The sequence below is a fragment of the Balaenoptera ricei genome, chromosome 19, assembly GCF_028023285.1.
Source record: "Balaenoptera ricei isolate mBalRic1 chromosome 19, mBalRic1.hap2, whole genome shotgun sequence".
Lineage (NCBI taxonomy): Eukaryota > Metazoa > Chordata > Mammalia > Artiodactyla > Balaenopteridae > Balaenoptera > Balaenoptera ricei.
Genome location: NC_082657.1, coordinates 44,787,921 through 44,803,060, shown reverse-complemented (window position 1 = coordinate 44,803,060; position 15,140 = coordinate 44,787,921). Strand labels below are relative to the sequence as shown.

General features: G+C 39.5%; 1 protein-coding gene across 3 annotated transcripts in view; it reads right to left on the bottom strand.

Moving 5' to 3' along the window:
• Nucleotides 1-459: 459 nt before the first annotated feature.
• LRRC36 (leucine rich repeat containing 36) overlaps nt 460-15,140 on the bottom strand; it is a 49,951-nt gene continuing 35,270 nt past the window's right edge. The window contains exons 8-15 of one of the 3 annotated variants that reach the window (XM_059905190.1): nt 13,972-14,412; nt 10,002-10,291; nt 8,841-8,897; nt 7,154-7,319; nt 5,714-5,859; nt 4,796-4,919; nt 2,099-2,213; nt 460-801 (exon numbers count right to left, since the gene is read on the bottom strand). In XM_059905190.1, the coding sequence (XP_059761173.1) occupies nt 576-801; nt 2,099-2,213; nt 4,796-4,919; nt 5,714-5,859; nt 7,154-7,319; nt 8,841-8,897; nt 10,002-10,291; nt 13,972-14,412 (1,565 nt within the window). In that variant the 3' untranslated portion in view covers nt 460-575. The remainder of the gene's footprint in view (nt 802-2,098; nt 2,214-4,795; nt 4,920-5,713; nt 5,860-7,153; nt 7,320-8,840; nt 8,898-10,001; nt 10,292-13,971; nt 14,413-15,140) is intronic. The other 2 variants (XM_059905191.1, XM_059905192.1) reach the window with 2 other exon arrangements.

Sequence of the window (15,140 nt, the reverse complement as noted above, 5' to 3'; positions counted from 1 at the left end):
CTTCTCCAATTCTCCAGAGTAGGAATTACCTACTCTCTGTCTGTCTTTCCAGGATCTCTCTAGGCTTTTATTTAGGCCTGTTTGGTACCAATGGCAAGCTTTGAGTTCCATCACACAACTAAACTGTTGGCTGCTCCAGGAAGACACCGGACCTTGTCACCTTTTCACTATGGTGGGAGAAAACCCAAAACACGTTTGATGAACTGATCAATAGAGGTTCTCCAAAATTTCTGCTAACACAAAACATACCTGGCCATGGATGTTCTTTTTAAACTTCCTACTACACAGTTTCAACTGACACTTGGGAAAAATGTCTAGTGTTATTTTCTTTTTGACATTTTCAGCCAAACGTTTCTATGTGATATGATGCCTAGGACTAAGTGCCAACTATTTATGTGGTCAGAAGGAAAGAACGACTTGATGGGAGGAGATAAAAAGAAATAAAAAGGACCAACATAGTATAATTAAAATAAGATTTTTTTCTTAATCTTGAGAGTGAATACCACCATACTAGTGGCAATAACACTGAGAGCCCCCTGGGGCTGAGAGGGAAGCTGCAAAGAAGGTGTGCAGTGCTAGCTCCATAGACTAGGCTCTGGGACAGAGTCTGAAACACTCTGTATTAGATACTGACCCGTATCATGTGCCACTGGTGAGGAGGAAGACAGCGTGCTTTTCCCAAAGGGCGATGATCTCCCCAAATGATGACTCTTCTCAGGAGGCAGGAGTGCTTTCCCAGAATAACCTTTTTGCTCTTTAGTCAGCTGCTGCAGCAGATACTCATTAGTTACCACCAGGGATCTGAGGCATGGGGAAAAAAGACAGTCATGAAGTCATAAAAGCAAAGTAGTTGCCATTCTGACCTGAAATGTTTGCTAAAGATAAATGTAAAAAAAAAATAAATAAAAATAAAAAAATAAATGTAAAATGAAGTAACATCTTTAAATAGAAAGAACTGTCTGATTTATGAGTTGGTTATTTTAAAAGCAGGCGGACAGTTTATTTATTCATTGCAGTTCTGTTTATGTTCCAGACTGACTGTAGCAATAACATAGTTCACATTTTATATAGTGATTGTTCTGTTCTTTCCAAAGCACTTTCATGATGAAGTAAGTAGACGCACTGGGAGACTGGCACCTGACCAGGCCTCCAATTTCTATCCCCAAATCTTAATTTCTACTTCTTCTAATCTGTCCTGCCTCTGCAATTAAACTAATGGTGCTAGTCATGACTGTATTCTTGGACTCTGTATTACCATGTAATGTTGGAAGCTATCAGAGACTGCCCCTCCCCGCCAAAAAAGATGCATGCACAATGTTATTCACTGCAGCACTATCTGCAACAACAAGATACTGTAATGTCCATCAGTAGAGGACTAATTAAATACACACACAGTGGAGTCCTATGCATGTATAAAAAGGAGTGAGAACTAACTCTATACACCACTGTGAAATGATTTCTAGATAAAATGTTAAAGCAACATTATGCCTCTTTTTATATAATAGAGGGGGAATACAAATACACACCCACACCTGCAATGGAAGGCTGGTGGGAAGGAAGGAAAGGATAAAGGAGACAGATAAGGAAGCTAGATTTGTCTGAATTTATCTGATTTTGTGGATCTGACTTTGGGACCATGTAAGTTTTACATTAATTATACACAAGATTAAATCAAAATAATAAAAATATTCCCTATGAATCAAACAAAATGAAATGAATTGAACCTGTATATTGAATTGATGGTTTAACAACACACAGAAGAATTATTTCAAGTTACTCTAAAATATAGCATCACTAAAGATATATATCTTAATGTTCTCAAAGTGTGGTCCCCAGGCCAGAAGCAAGAGCATCACCTGGAAACTTACTAGAAATGCAAATTCTCAGTTCCCAGCCCAGATCTGCTGAGTCAGAAACTGGTATGTTCTGGAAAGCAGTATTTTGATCCCTGAGCAAACTGGCCTGGATACAGGTGGTTTGCACACAGAATAGAGTTAATTTGAAAAGTATATAGATATTAACTTGCCAAGTAAAACAAAGGAGATAAAGGAAAGTAAATATCTGCTTCCAGAAGTCAGCTAGATGGACCCAGTCCTACCTCTGACTTTCATGGAGAAGGGCCACTGTCTCCTCCAGCTTTTTCAGCTGGGCAAGCTCCTGGTTCAGGCAAGCCACCTGCATGTTCAGCTGTTGGTTTTTGCGCAGAAGATCATCTACAAAGGTTACAGTAGCCAGGGGTGAGAGGATTCCAAGCGGCTAGTCTTTGAGCAGAGCTTGAGTGATCAGGGAGACATCTTGAAGAGTTGGGGGCCCCACTGCACCTACCTCCACACTCCATTCACCATTCCCTCCCTTGGAGACAGCAGATATAGTGGCAAGAATACAGGGTTTCACAACAGACATATCTGAATTAAAATTCAACCACTTAATCTTGCACGTTAGTTCATTTTTGTGAGTTTCACTACAGCTAGTAACCCTGCCGGGTAGCACTGTTATGAGGAGTCAGTGAGACATCTGTGCTCACATAGCATAGGCAGTCAACAAATATTTGGTCTCCTTGTATTATCCATTTTAGTTCATGGAATGTATGTCCTTCACTCTGTATGGAATATGTGAAAACATCTAGAACTGTGTCAGGCACATGACAATAGCTCAATGAGTGCTTTCAGAAACTGGCTTTGTGGCCAAGGCATTCATATCTAGCTTTCCAAATATGTTGCCACTGCCTGCAATAATAAGGTAGGTAAAAGCACAGGAACTCTGGTCCTAAGCAAGTCAGTCTTCTAGAACAGTACTTAAACTTTAATATGCTTACAAATCACCTGGGGATCTTTTTAGAAAACAGATTCTGATTCAGTAGGTCTGAGGTGAGGCCAGATTTTCTATATGTCTAACAAGCTCCCAGGTGATGCTAATGTTGTGATGTGTGGCTCACATTTTGAGTAGCAAGGTTCTGGAAGGTGGAAATCAGGGCTGCAACAGCTGTATTTATCACCAGTAATCCAAAATAGAGAACTGGGTCTCATGGCTGATTGAAAATAGGTATCTAGGGCTTCCCTGGTGGCGCAGTGGTTAAGAATCCACCTGGCAATGCAGGGGACACGGGTTCGAGCCCTGGTCTGGGAAGATCCCACATGCCGCGGAGCAACTAAGCCCGTGCGCCACAACTACTGAGCCTGTGCTCTAGAGCCTGCGAGCCACAACTACTGAAGCCCGCGTGCCTAGAGCCCGTGCTCTGCAACATGAGAAGCCACTGCAATGATAAGTCTGCACACCGCAACGAAGAGTAGCCCCTGTTCGCCACAACTAGAGAAAAGCCTGCGCGCAGCAACGGACACCCAATGCAGCCAAAAATAAATAAAATAAATAAATTTATTTAAAAAAAAGAAAATAGGTATCTAGTGAGTAAACACCTATTTATTTTCAGTGCAGGTAAGTGGAGAATGATGTCTTGATTATTCAGGCTTATGAATATCAGATAGTGATGAGATTCAACTCTGGAAATTCAATGCTGATTTCCAAATCAAATTCCTCATTCAAATCCAAATACCCATAATGTTTGTTTGTGGGTGCTGAGCTAGAAGCTTAAAGTCGAGGTAGACTTTATCTACCTAAACTATACTAATAATAAAGTAGTACAAATCAAGAATTCAATGGGATATTATTTTTCACTTATCATAATGGCAAAAAAATATAATACCCAGTGCTGGCAAGGGTGAAATGAAAAGGCATTCAAATACATACTTACTGCCGATATGAGTGTAAACTGAAACCATCTTTCTTGGGAATGATTTGGCAATGTGTAACAAAAACCTCAAAAATGTCCACATCTTTTGACCCACTAATTCTACTTCTGGGAATGTCTGCTAGGAAAATAGTCTAACATGTAAACAAAGATTTATATACACAGATATTAATAGCTGCGTTATTTATCACAGCATAAATATTAGGACTCTCAGCTCCATCAGAAGAGAAGAAAGAGAATCTTAGAGAAGCATTTTCACTCTAGGATCTTTTCTTCTATTTCAGGTCTTTCGAATGTTTGGAAATTCTTAGAATTAGAATTATTTTTAATATAAAAATGGCAGCTTTATTTATAATAGCTAACATTAAAAACAACTATATAGAGGACTGAATAGAGAAATATGGTATATTCATGTAACATTATAGGAAATGCCTGTGCTATTAAATTAATAACATTAGGTTGTAGAAATCAGATTGCCTAGGGTAGAGAGTAGCGGGAACTGAGTGCACAAGGGTCAAACTTTCTAGAGTACAGAAGTGTTCTGTATTTTGATGGGGATGGAGTTAAATGAATATGTATATCTGTCAAAACTCATCAAACTTAAAATGTGTGTATTTTGTTGTACATAAATTAGTTTTTAAAAATCAAGACACAAATTTTAATTCTGAGTTAAATATATGTATAGGCATATGGTGAAAGAAAATATACCAAAAACACTAATTGTAGTTATTTCTGGGTAGTGAGATTATATTTTCCTTATATTTTTCAAACTTTCTGTAAAGAACAAGATCTTCTGCTATAATCAGAAAAAACAAGTGTCTTTCTCAAAAATAATGACAATAATAACACATTTGTAAATGCTTTACACTGATAAAAGAGTAAACTCTTTTACTCTGGTAACTCAAGTCACCTGCATTACAACTCTGAGGCTAGATGGTTGTTTCCATTTAGGAAGCCGTGTGAGCTCTGGATGACGAAGCTTATTAAACGGGCCATCTATAAACAAACGGTTGTCTTGGGATGCACCACACATTGCTTTCCTGAACTTACCATAAGTGTGGGACTGGTGCCCACTCACAATTGAGGTGGTAGCACCTTCCTCCAATTGCTGGATTTTTTCTGACAAAATGAGGTTTTCCTCCAGCACTCTGACCAGTTTTTGCTTCAAACTTTCCTTTAGATTAGAAAACAAAATACAAACACATTAAGAATCTGAAATTCTGAGGAGTGCTTTTAGAAAACTGAAACAATCTTTCCTCTGTTTAGTGATAAACTGAATGGAGGTCAGCATCTCTCTTTCTCACTAGAATTTTAATTCATTGGTAAGCATAGCTCAAGTGCAGCAAACAAATTTATCACATGCAATTGCAATCTTTCCTGTGAGTTATCCACTCCTCTTGCAGAACAAGTGGTTGTTTTGACAAGTGGCCAGCAACTGAGTCACCTCTCTAAAGTTTCTAGAAACTAAACTTGATGCCTGAAAATCCTCTAATGTTAAGAAAAGGGGGAAAAAAAAGCCTAAGAATATGAGTCCCTTCTTTCCCTCCCAGAGCCAGCAGCCTAACACTCTAGGAATGGCCCCTGGTTTAGGGCTCTCCATCAGAAGGGAGGAAAGATAATCCCAGAGACATCTAACTTCCCTCATCTGAATCAAACCATAACCTTCAAGAACATGGTCCTAAATGTTTTCACTCTAGGGCCTTATTTTTTTCTTTTTCCATTTCAAGTCTTTCCTTAGAATTTTTGGATTAGGGCTAGGATTAGGGAGTCATCCCTGCAAAATCTCCAAGCTGTCCCTGCAAGTTTTGTGTTCCAGATATGCACAGACTGACTTTTCTATATTTCAGTTCAGAAACATCTAGGTGCTCATGGTGATGATGTTCTTTATGGCACAGACCTGTTCTAGTCTTGCTGCCCCATCCTTTTCTAGTAAAGGAAGAGTAGGAAAAGAAGACGAGAGCAGAATACCATGTCATTAGGGACCAGCTGCCCCGTCTCCTTCAGTTCCATCTCCCTCTTGTGGAAGGCTTTTGATGTATCTTCAGGATGTGAGCGACACCACTGCTGAGAAGGAGCAGGGACTACCAAAGTCAGAAGCAGATCTCGGGCAGGACCTGCCAAAAATTCAGGTTGGGCACACAGGCCAATCTTAAAAGCTAAAGCACAGAATTCCTAGTCAATAACTACCAGCTCTGTAGGACAAATAGGGTAATCTAATATCTCCTTTTTTCAAGAATTTAGTAAGTGGCTGTAAGAGATGTTTCATGACGGAGATAAAAAATTATGGGCTTCCCTGGTGGCACAGTGGTTAAGAATCCGCCTGCCAGTGCAGGGGACAAGGGTTCAAGCCTTGGTCCGGGAAGTTCCCACATGCCGTGGAGCAGCGAAGCCCGTGCGCCACAACTACTGAGCCTGCGCTCTAGAGCCCGCGAGCCACAGCTACTGAAGCCCACGTGCCTAGAGCCCGTGCTCTGCAACAAAAGAAGCCACCGCAATGAGAAGCCCATGCACCGCAACGAAGAGTAGCCCCCGCTCACCACAACTAGAGAAAGCCTGCGCACAGCAACGAAGACCCAGCGCAGCCAAAAATAAATAAATAAAAGAAATTTTTAAAAAAAAGAAAAAAAGAAAAGTTAAACCCAAACAACTTTAAAGTTTCTAGTTCTTACTTAAACTTTTACCACCACCAACAGCTCCTTGAATTCTTCTTCCATTAAACAACAAATAAACACATGGGGACAATATTTGCAAAACCGTTTTCCCCCAATTTCCTAAAAAAGAAGCCCTAAAAAAGAGTCCACGTCATCTAGTCATTGGAGTTTTTTGAATCATATTTTTCGAATCGAATATTTCAACAGGCATCTCAGAACTCTAATGATCAAACCCAATTTCTGTTGTATTTATTGTTGGCACTTTCCCAAGGATCATAAAATCCTTTTGTAATCATTAACATGACCATGCTCTATTTTATATCTCATCACTCAAAGACTGTCAAGAAAAAGTTACAGGAGGAACAAGACAATTGGTACACGAGGGAAGGGTGCTGATAAAAACAAACAGGGAAGGGAATTCCCTAGAGGTCCAGTGGTTAGGACTCGGTGCTTTCACTGCTGTGGGCCCGGGGTTCAATCCCTGGTAGGGGAACTAAGATCCTGCAAGCTGCTCTGTGCAGCCAAAAACAAACAAACAAGCAAGCAAACAAACAAACAACAGGTTAGAAGAAGATTATAAGAAAAATGCAGGTTTGTCAATCACTGTGTGGCTGAGAAATTTTGGTAAGTGATCATGAGAACAATTTTCCCTGCAAGTTAAGGGGACTGAGTGGCTTTTATCAGAACATAGAGCAGAAACACAAAGAGGAAGCAAGGTCTGAGCCTTTCTCCAGGAACTGAGAATGCACTCACTTACCCAGAAACTTCTTGTTGAGGAGGAGGGAGCCGGAACCGTTCCAGTGCTTATCCACAAGCTCCAGGAGCTGTCTGAGGACAGTGGCCACATGGGATGTTCTGGCAGAGATCGGGGGACTGTGGTTTCCTGGCAAACCATGCAAACTGCCCAGGTCACTAGAGAGAGGCTCAAGAAAAAAACCAAAAAACCCAACCATTTGTCATTCTAACACAACAAGGGAAGTAAAAATCCAGACATTTAAAGTGTTAACATTAAAAAAAGAAAAAAGAAAAAAAGAAAGTTGGTTTCATCTTTCAGTCTGGATTTGAATAGAATATTAATGTCCAAGGCAAATACAATAATATATACAAGGATAATTTCAAAGGTAACAGTATCTTCTATCATAATTTTCTGTAGAGATTTTCAGAAGAAAACAAAAAATGTTTTAACACCTATGTCTATGGCTCAATGTATTATGTTATGTAATATGGAAAGATTAAACTGCAGAACATTTTTTAAGGTATTATATATCATAAAATAAAATGGGGAGTAATTTAATAAAAGTTATAACTCATAAGCTTATATTAATATATAATAAACATAAATATCTTATAACATTTTAAATGTTATGTTAAATGTTATTGTTGGACCCAGTACTAAAGATACTTTTTATTCAGTAAGAATCTTATGTATATAGATGTATAGGTAGAGCTCTCCAATGAAACTCCCAATTGTTTATTCATTCAGATATGATGTATATGTCTATTTATTTAGTCATGTCTGAATGAATAAAAAACAATTGGGAATTTTACTGGACAGATCAATCTACAAATCTTTTCTGTAGGGTCTCAAGGGACTTCAAGAAAGCTGTTATATATTAAAAACAGCCAAATTATTTCTCAATCTTTGGCTCTTTTGATATTAAAAATATAGATGATTAATTAGATAATGCTGTCATATATGACAACTGTGAAGCAGAACACCAGACAGTGATACCTATGACTTGAGTCACACAGGTGGCCTATGATTAATAAGGAAAAGCATTACAAATGGGATAAACATTTATTCAACAGATCTGTACTGAACACTGATCATGTGCATGGAGAGTTCTACATAAGGACTGTGAACGTATGAAGAAGTAAAAGATGAGGTCCTTAAGAAGTTAACAGCCTGATTAGGAAGAAAAGTCAGAGAAAAACTGGTTACACTACAAGCCCACTTTAGAGGATCTTGTCAAAAATGGATATTTACCGTCATTGGTTTTTCATGTATTGGTAATTCTGTGTGCGCATCATGGAACAACTTAGAAACACATACATGCCTTTACGTATTTTCTTTCATTTATCACAATGCGGTGAGAGCGGGGGATAATTTTTTTTATGAACTTTGGAATAATTTTGTTACTTTTAATTTTCAGCAAATTAAAAGTTGAAACTTCTTAAATGCTCTTCTGGTTTATACCTTTCTAGAAACTGAACAGTGTATTTCTTTTATATTTATATTCAAACAGCTCTTTTACAACTTTTCATATAAAGAAATATAGTATCTAACAGGAAAAAAGAAATGGGAATTTTTAAGATAGTCCAGAAAAGTGCATTGAGATTTTAATTGCTGTTTTAACAATCCTATCACATGAAATAGAGGTGAAAAAATCTCCTAGAACACGTCTTATTAATATAGCACCCAAATATCCTAAGTGTTGCTGTACCTTCGCCCCAAATACATTAACACCAGTGCTCTTGTCTGGAAAAATAGGCATCAGTGGCTGAAAATAGAAAACAAAAAAGGACCAAAAAGTCAAAAAAGTATTACAAGACTGCCCCCTTTGGTGCACAAAAATTACAACCACCTCCAAAGTTTTGAAAACTGAATAGAAAGTATTTAAAGGGTAAAAAAAACAACCAACGAAACAACAATAAAACCCCCTTATAAACCCATGTCAATGTGCAAAAAGATTTCCATCAACTGAAAAATAAGTGACTAGAAATAGTTGTTTTTGACCAAATCCCCTGCTTTCTCACAAGGCAGTAAATGATTAAATGACAAATGATTCATATGACAAAGATTATGGGTTCAAAGGAAGAGAATGCCCCAAGAGCTATAATTCTTTTAACTAATGAGAAGAAAGCTTCATGATGGAAGTAGGGCCTGGAGAAAAATTAATATTCAAACAGATGAGAGGAGAGAAGAAGGCATTCTCCATGGAGGGATGTATGCAATGGCAGCAACAAAACTTAGTTACTAAGTAAGAACAACACTAACTATCATACTACAATTTTATGGAATGAATTATATTGTATATGTGGGAATGGTTCTTGATTTGTTGTTCATTCTCTGAACCAACTCTCAGCTAAAAATCTCTTGGATAATCTAATTCATCTTGGAAAAAAATTGGAATAATTTAAATTTCTAGACAGGAAAGCAATGCTTTTAGAAGAAATATCCCAAGCAAGTTAGTGATTTGTGGCCAAAGCAAATGTGTAAACATGATAAGATTATAAACATCAATGCTACAGAGATCACTCTTCAGCCAACCCTGAGCCCCTGGCAACTTCTGCATTCCTTCCTGTGGTAAACTCTGTCCACCACTTCTTATTATCAAAGTACTTCTCCACCATGTTTATGCTTTGGAAGTAGATTAGGGACCCTGCTCCCTGTGACAGAAATGAGGAAATGCTGCAGAAGGGGAATGACTTTCCCAAGGGCAAAAGAATCACAGGCTTTGGCCTGGCAGTATTACCCACTGGCCTCTGAAAATCCCTTTGAATTTCTACCACTTTTCATCCGAACCACCACCACCAAAACAGAATCCCATTCTGCTCTTGGACCTGATGTGCTTTTGCACGAGCACAAACAAGCCAACACTTGCCTCGCTGCCTGTAGCATCTCTGAAACCATGTTTTGGATTCAGGGTGTCAAGGATATTTTCTTTCCGTTTGAATCCTCTTCTCAATGGGCTTAATGACCCCTTGGTCAAACTCTCTCTGTTTTCTGAAGTCCCAGTAGGCAACAGCAGTGTCCGCAGAGAGTCTCCCAGGATGGTGTTGTTTGGGAAAGAACCATGTGCTGGTGTTAAATCGCCGAGGCTGGTGGATAATTTTTGCTCTACATTCACCAGCAGAGCAGGGTCGCTGTTGAAATGGGTTGTGGCATACAGATCTGTGAAGGAAACAGGCCAGGAGATGAACCTGCTCTTCAACTCTCTCATGTCTTACTTCCATCCTTACCCTGTCTGGAGTCCAAGGGTCATAATGATCTCTCCCTAGTATATACCCTCAACTCTCTGGACCCTTCCTCTCTCCCTCCACCTGACAAAACCCCAACTCTGGTTAAATCCAACTGTGCACATACTCCAAGCCTACAGCAGAGCAGTGGGAAGTGACTGGAAAACAACATATATCTCTTTCCAACATCTTCACTTTAAATTCATAACCACTATCTTAACTGGGCCCGGCTATCCTAATACATTACTCTAATCAATTTACTCTTCTATTCTTTTTTTTTTAATTTTTATTTTATATCGGAGTATAGTTGATTAACAATGTTGTATTGGTTTCAGGTGTACAGCAAAATGATTCAGTTTTACATATACATGTATCTACTCTTTTTCAAATTCTTTTCCCATTTTTTTTTTTTTTTTTTAAGCACTTTTCTTTTTTATAGCTACTTTATTTATTTATTTATTTATTTTATTTTTGGCTGTGTCGGGTCTTCGGTTCATGCGAGGGCTTTCTCTAGTTGAGGCAAGTGGGGGCCACTCTTCACCGCGGTGCGGGGACCGCTCTTCATCGCGATGCGCGGGCCTTTCACTATCGCGGCCCCTCCCGTCGCGGGGCACAGGCTCCAGACGCGCAGGCTCAGTAGTTGTGGCTCACGGGCCCAGCTGCTCCGTGGCATGTGGGATCTTCCCAGACCAGGGCTCGAACCCGTGTCCCCTGCATTAGCAGGCAGATTCTCAACCACTGCGCCACCAGGGAAGCCCCTCTTTTCCCATTTTTTAAAATGTTTATTTATTTATTTATTTGGCTGTGCTGGGTCTTAGTTGCAGCATGCAGGATCTTTAGTTGCGGCATGTGGGATCTAGTTCCCTGACCAGGGATCGAACCTGGGCCCCGTGCATTGGGAGCAAGGAGTCTTAGCCACTGTACCACCAGGGAAGTCCTACTCTTCTATTCTTTGAGATCACTATTTCACATCTCTCTTCTCCTCAAACTTCCAACACCTTCTCCCCCCTCCTCACTCTCAGTTGCTGATCTCTTTACTGCTCTGAGCAAAAGAGAGGCAATCTAAGAAAACATCTATGTGATCTAACCACTAAATCTACCAATTCCACCTGTATTTGTGTCTATAAGTTCCCTCCCTTCCTTCTTGTAATAGATGAACTGTCTGTGCTTCTATCCAAGGCCAACCTCTCCACTGGTGGACTGGATTCCATCTCCTCTTGACCACTCCCCAATTTTTTTTCTTGTAATTGTCGCTTTTCTCTCCTGCATCATCAATTTTCCCTCTACTGGATCATTTCCACCATGATCTCCTTGATTCCATCCCCCTTCCAGCTACATTTCCATGTCTTTGCTCCCCTTCACTGCTAAACTCCTTGAAGGGGTCATATCTATTCAGTAACTCTATCGCTTCTCCTTTGATTCTTTCTTGAACTCACCTCAACAAGGCTTTTATTAACAACGCATCTCCTGAAGCTGCTCACTAATGCGTTGCCAAATACCATGATCATTTCTCAGTCCCAGAAGTGTTAAAGACATCTATTAAGGACATCTGACACTGTATTTATCACTCCCTCCTTCTTGAAACATATTCTTCACTTGGCTTCCTGGATACCGCTCTCTCTTGGCTTTTTGTTTTTCTCCTACCTTAGTAGCTGCCTCTTTCTTGCTCTCCATGATGGTTTCTCTTCATCTACGAGATTTCTAATTGTTGGAGGACTCAGATTAGTCCTCAGATATCTTTTCTATCTATATTCACTCTCTTGGGGAGATCTCATCTAGTCTGTTTTAATGCCATCCACACACTTAATTCCCAGCCCCACCTTCTTCCCTGAACTCCAGACTAATATGTCTACTTATCAAATTGGCATCTCTGAGAAGTTTTAATAGGCACCTCAAACTTAAGCTGACTAAGACCAACTCTTGGTATCTATCCTAAAACCTGTTCCTCACACTGTTTTCCATCTGAGTAAAATGGTAACTTCATTCTTCCAGTTATTCAGACTTGAAACCTGGGAGTTATCCTTGACCTTCTTTCTCTCACACTTCATCCTCAATCCACCAACAAATCATGGAGTGTTATCTTCAGAACATATTCAGAATCTATTTCTCACCACCTACACTGCTATCTCTCTAGTTCAAGCTACCAACATCTCTTATCCAGATTCTAATCTGTTAATTTTAAAAACTTCTATCCTTGCTCCCCATTGTCTATTCTCAACTCAGCAGCCAGAGTAATTCTTTTTTTTTTTTTTTTTTTTAATTTTTTTAAAATTTTTTTTATTTATTCATTTATTTTTTTTTTATTTATGGCTGTGTCGGGTCTTCGTTTCTGTGTGAGGGCTTTCTCTAGTTGTGGCAAGTGGGGACCACTCTTCATCGCGGTGCGCAGGCCTCTCACTATCGCGGCCTCTCTTGTTGCGGAGCACAGGCTCCAGACGCGCAGGCTCAGTAATTGTGGCTGACGGGCCTAGTTGCTCCGCGGCATGTGGAATCTTCCCAGACCAGGGCTTGAACCCGTGTCCCCTGCATTGGCAGGCAGATTCTCAACCACTGCGCCACCAGGGAAGCCCCAGCCAGAGTAATTCTTAAGTTAGATCATGTCACTCCTCTGCTACAAACTCTCCAACAGCTTCTGATCTCACCCAGAATAAATGTCTGGCTATCTGACTTCATCTATACTCTTTACCTAGCTCACTCTGCAGCAGCAGCCCTGGCCTCCTCATTGTTCCTTGAACATGCCAAGCATGTTCCAGCCTCAGGAACTTTGCACTTACTATTTCCACTGTCTAAAATTTCTCCCCCCAGTTATCCACATGGCTCACACTCTTACTTCATTCAAGTCTCTACTTTTATGATATCTCACCTGAGAAGCTTACCCTGACCATTCTATCTAAAACATCACCTCCTCCATATTACTCTCTAATACGCTTATGTTACTTTTCTTCACAACACTTATCATAACCTGACATATATTTAAAACTTGTTTATCATCTGTCTTACCCTCTTTAAAATAGAAATTCCATGAAAGTAGGGACCTTTTTTATTATGTCAAAATATACATGGAATTTTATTTTTGTTTGCTACTTTATCTGCAGATAGAATAGTATCTGGCACATAGTAGGTATTCAATACATTTTGTTGAATAAATAAATAACTGAAGAGTGGTCTCTTACCCTTAAACTAGCTTTTTCTGAAAAAGTAACTCAGAATAGAAGTGACTGTGGCCAGAGAAGACTAGATGTAACTAGAAATATGTCCCAGGATGCTATCAATATTTAACTAAAATAACATATAGTTATGAAGTCTGCATTTCTATAAATTTTCTATATATTTTCTCTAATATATCTATCATGTTAAACTCATACCCTGCAGATTTCTCAAGGCTCTATGGACCACTGGTGACTTTATTTATTTATTTATTTATTTTCAGCTTGCAGGATCTTAGTTCCCCAACCAGGGATTGAACCCACGCCCTAGGCAGTGAAAGCGCAGAGTCCTAACCACTGGACCGCCAGGGAATTCCCCAATCTAAGAAATATTAATTCCAAAATTTCCAGTTATACCACAATCTTCAGGCCTATGAAAGAGGTCTATAAACTAACAGGAAGCTATTACCTGAACTAAGCTTCAAAAGCCTTCCGGTGCTGGAGTCAGGGTTTGACAGAGAAGTCAGTAAGTCTCCGCAGGAATGGGATGTGGTGGCCTTCATGTTATTTGAAGGTTTTGTGCTATATTCTCGGTAGTTCCTGCTTCTCTGAGGCCTTTTACCAAGACTTCCATGCAGGGATGGATTTTGAGAATAATGACTATCATAATTTTCTAGACCAGCATCTGAAGGTAACTGATAGGGATGACTCTGTCTAGAATCACCCACATCCAGGCGTTTACCCAATGAGGCATCATGGGTAAGCTGATAAGTATCAGGTTTTAGTATCAAGTCCTTTTCTGGAGAAGAACCTGAAGACTTGTTGTCCAAAAAAGATATTCGGTACCCTTCTCTAGCCATCTTCTCTGGGGTTCGAACTGTGGATTGATGAGGCGAGTAGCGTCTGAATTCTAACCATCACCAAGGGGGGAAAAAAAACAAAAGACAATGAGAATTCTTCTTAGGGTATCCCTGTTCACTGGATATACCTCTGTCTACCAAAAAAAAGTTCTCAGGAAGAGATGGTTTATAATTTTTATAAATGGTAGCATAAAGTGATAAAAGGATTCCTACATGGAAAAACAAAACATGTTGGACATTGTGTAGACAGTAAAGAATCTGTAACATTCTGGAGATAAATTTCATGTCAACATAATCCTGTAGGAATTTCCTTCTAAAACTGTAGTGTCAGAGTTTTCTATATACGATTTCTACTATTTTGGTGCACCCCCACATGACAAAAGTTGTGATCTTAGGTATTCAGACAATAGTTGGTAGGTCTATGATTTCATAGACTCCTCACAATAAAGCTAAACTCACTCCTACCCCCAACCTCTACCCAGAGGATCTAGGTTCACACATAGGGAACCACTATCCTAAGCCAGTTAAATGGCAGGAAATGCAAAACCTATGAAAATCCCTAATCCAGCTATAAAGTATTTCTCTCAGACAGGTGTATCTGTCATCTCCAAAAAGCCTCAGAGTAGGGCAAGTAGAGCATCAGACAAAAAGAGAAGTCTTTGTGCTCCTTGGGGCTTTCAGAAATTCATACGCTTGTAGGCCTTCCTGAGTTAGTCACATTAACTTTTAAAAAGTGGAACCAAGTACCTTCTAGCTCTACAGAACCTTTAAGAATATC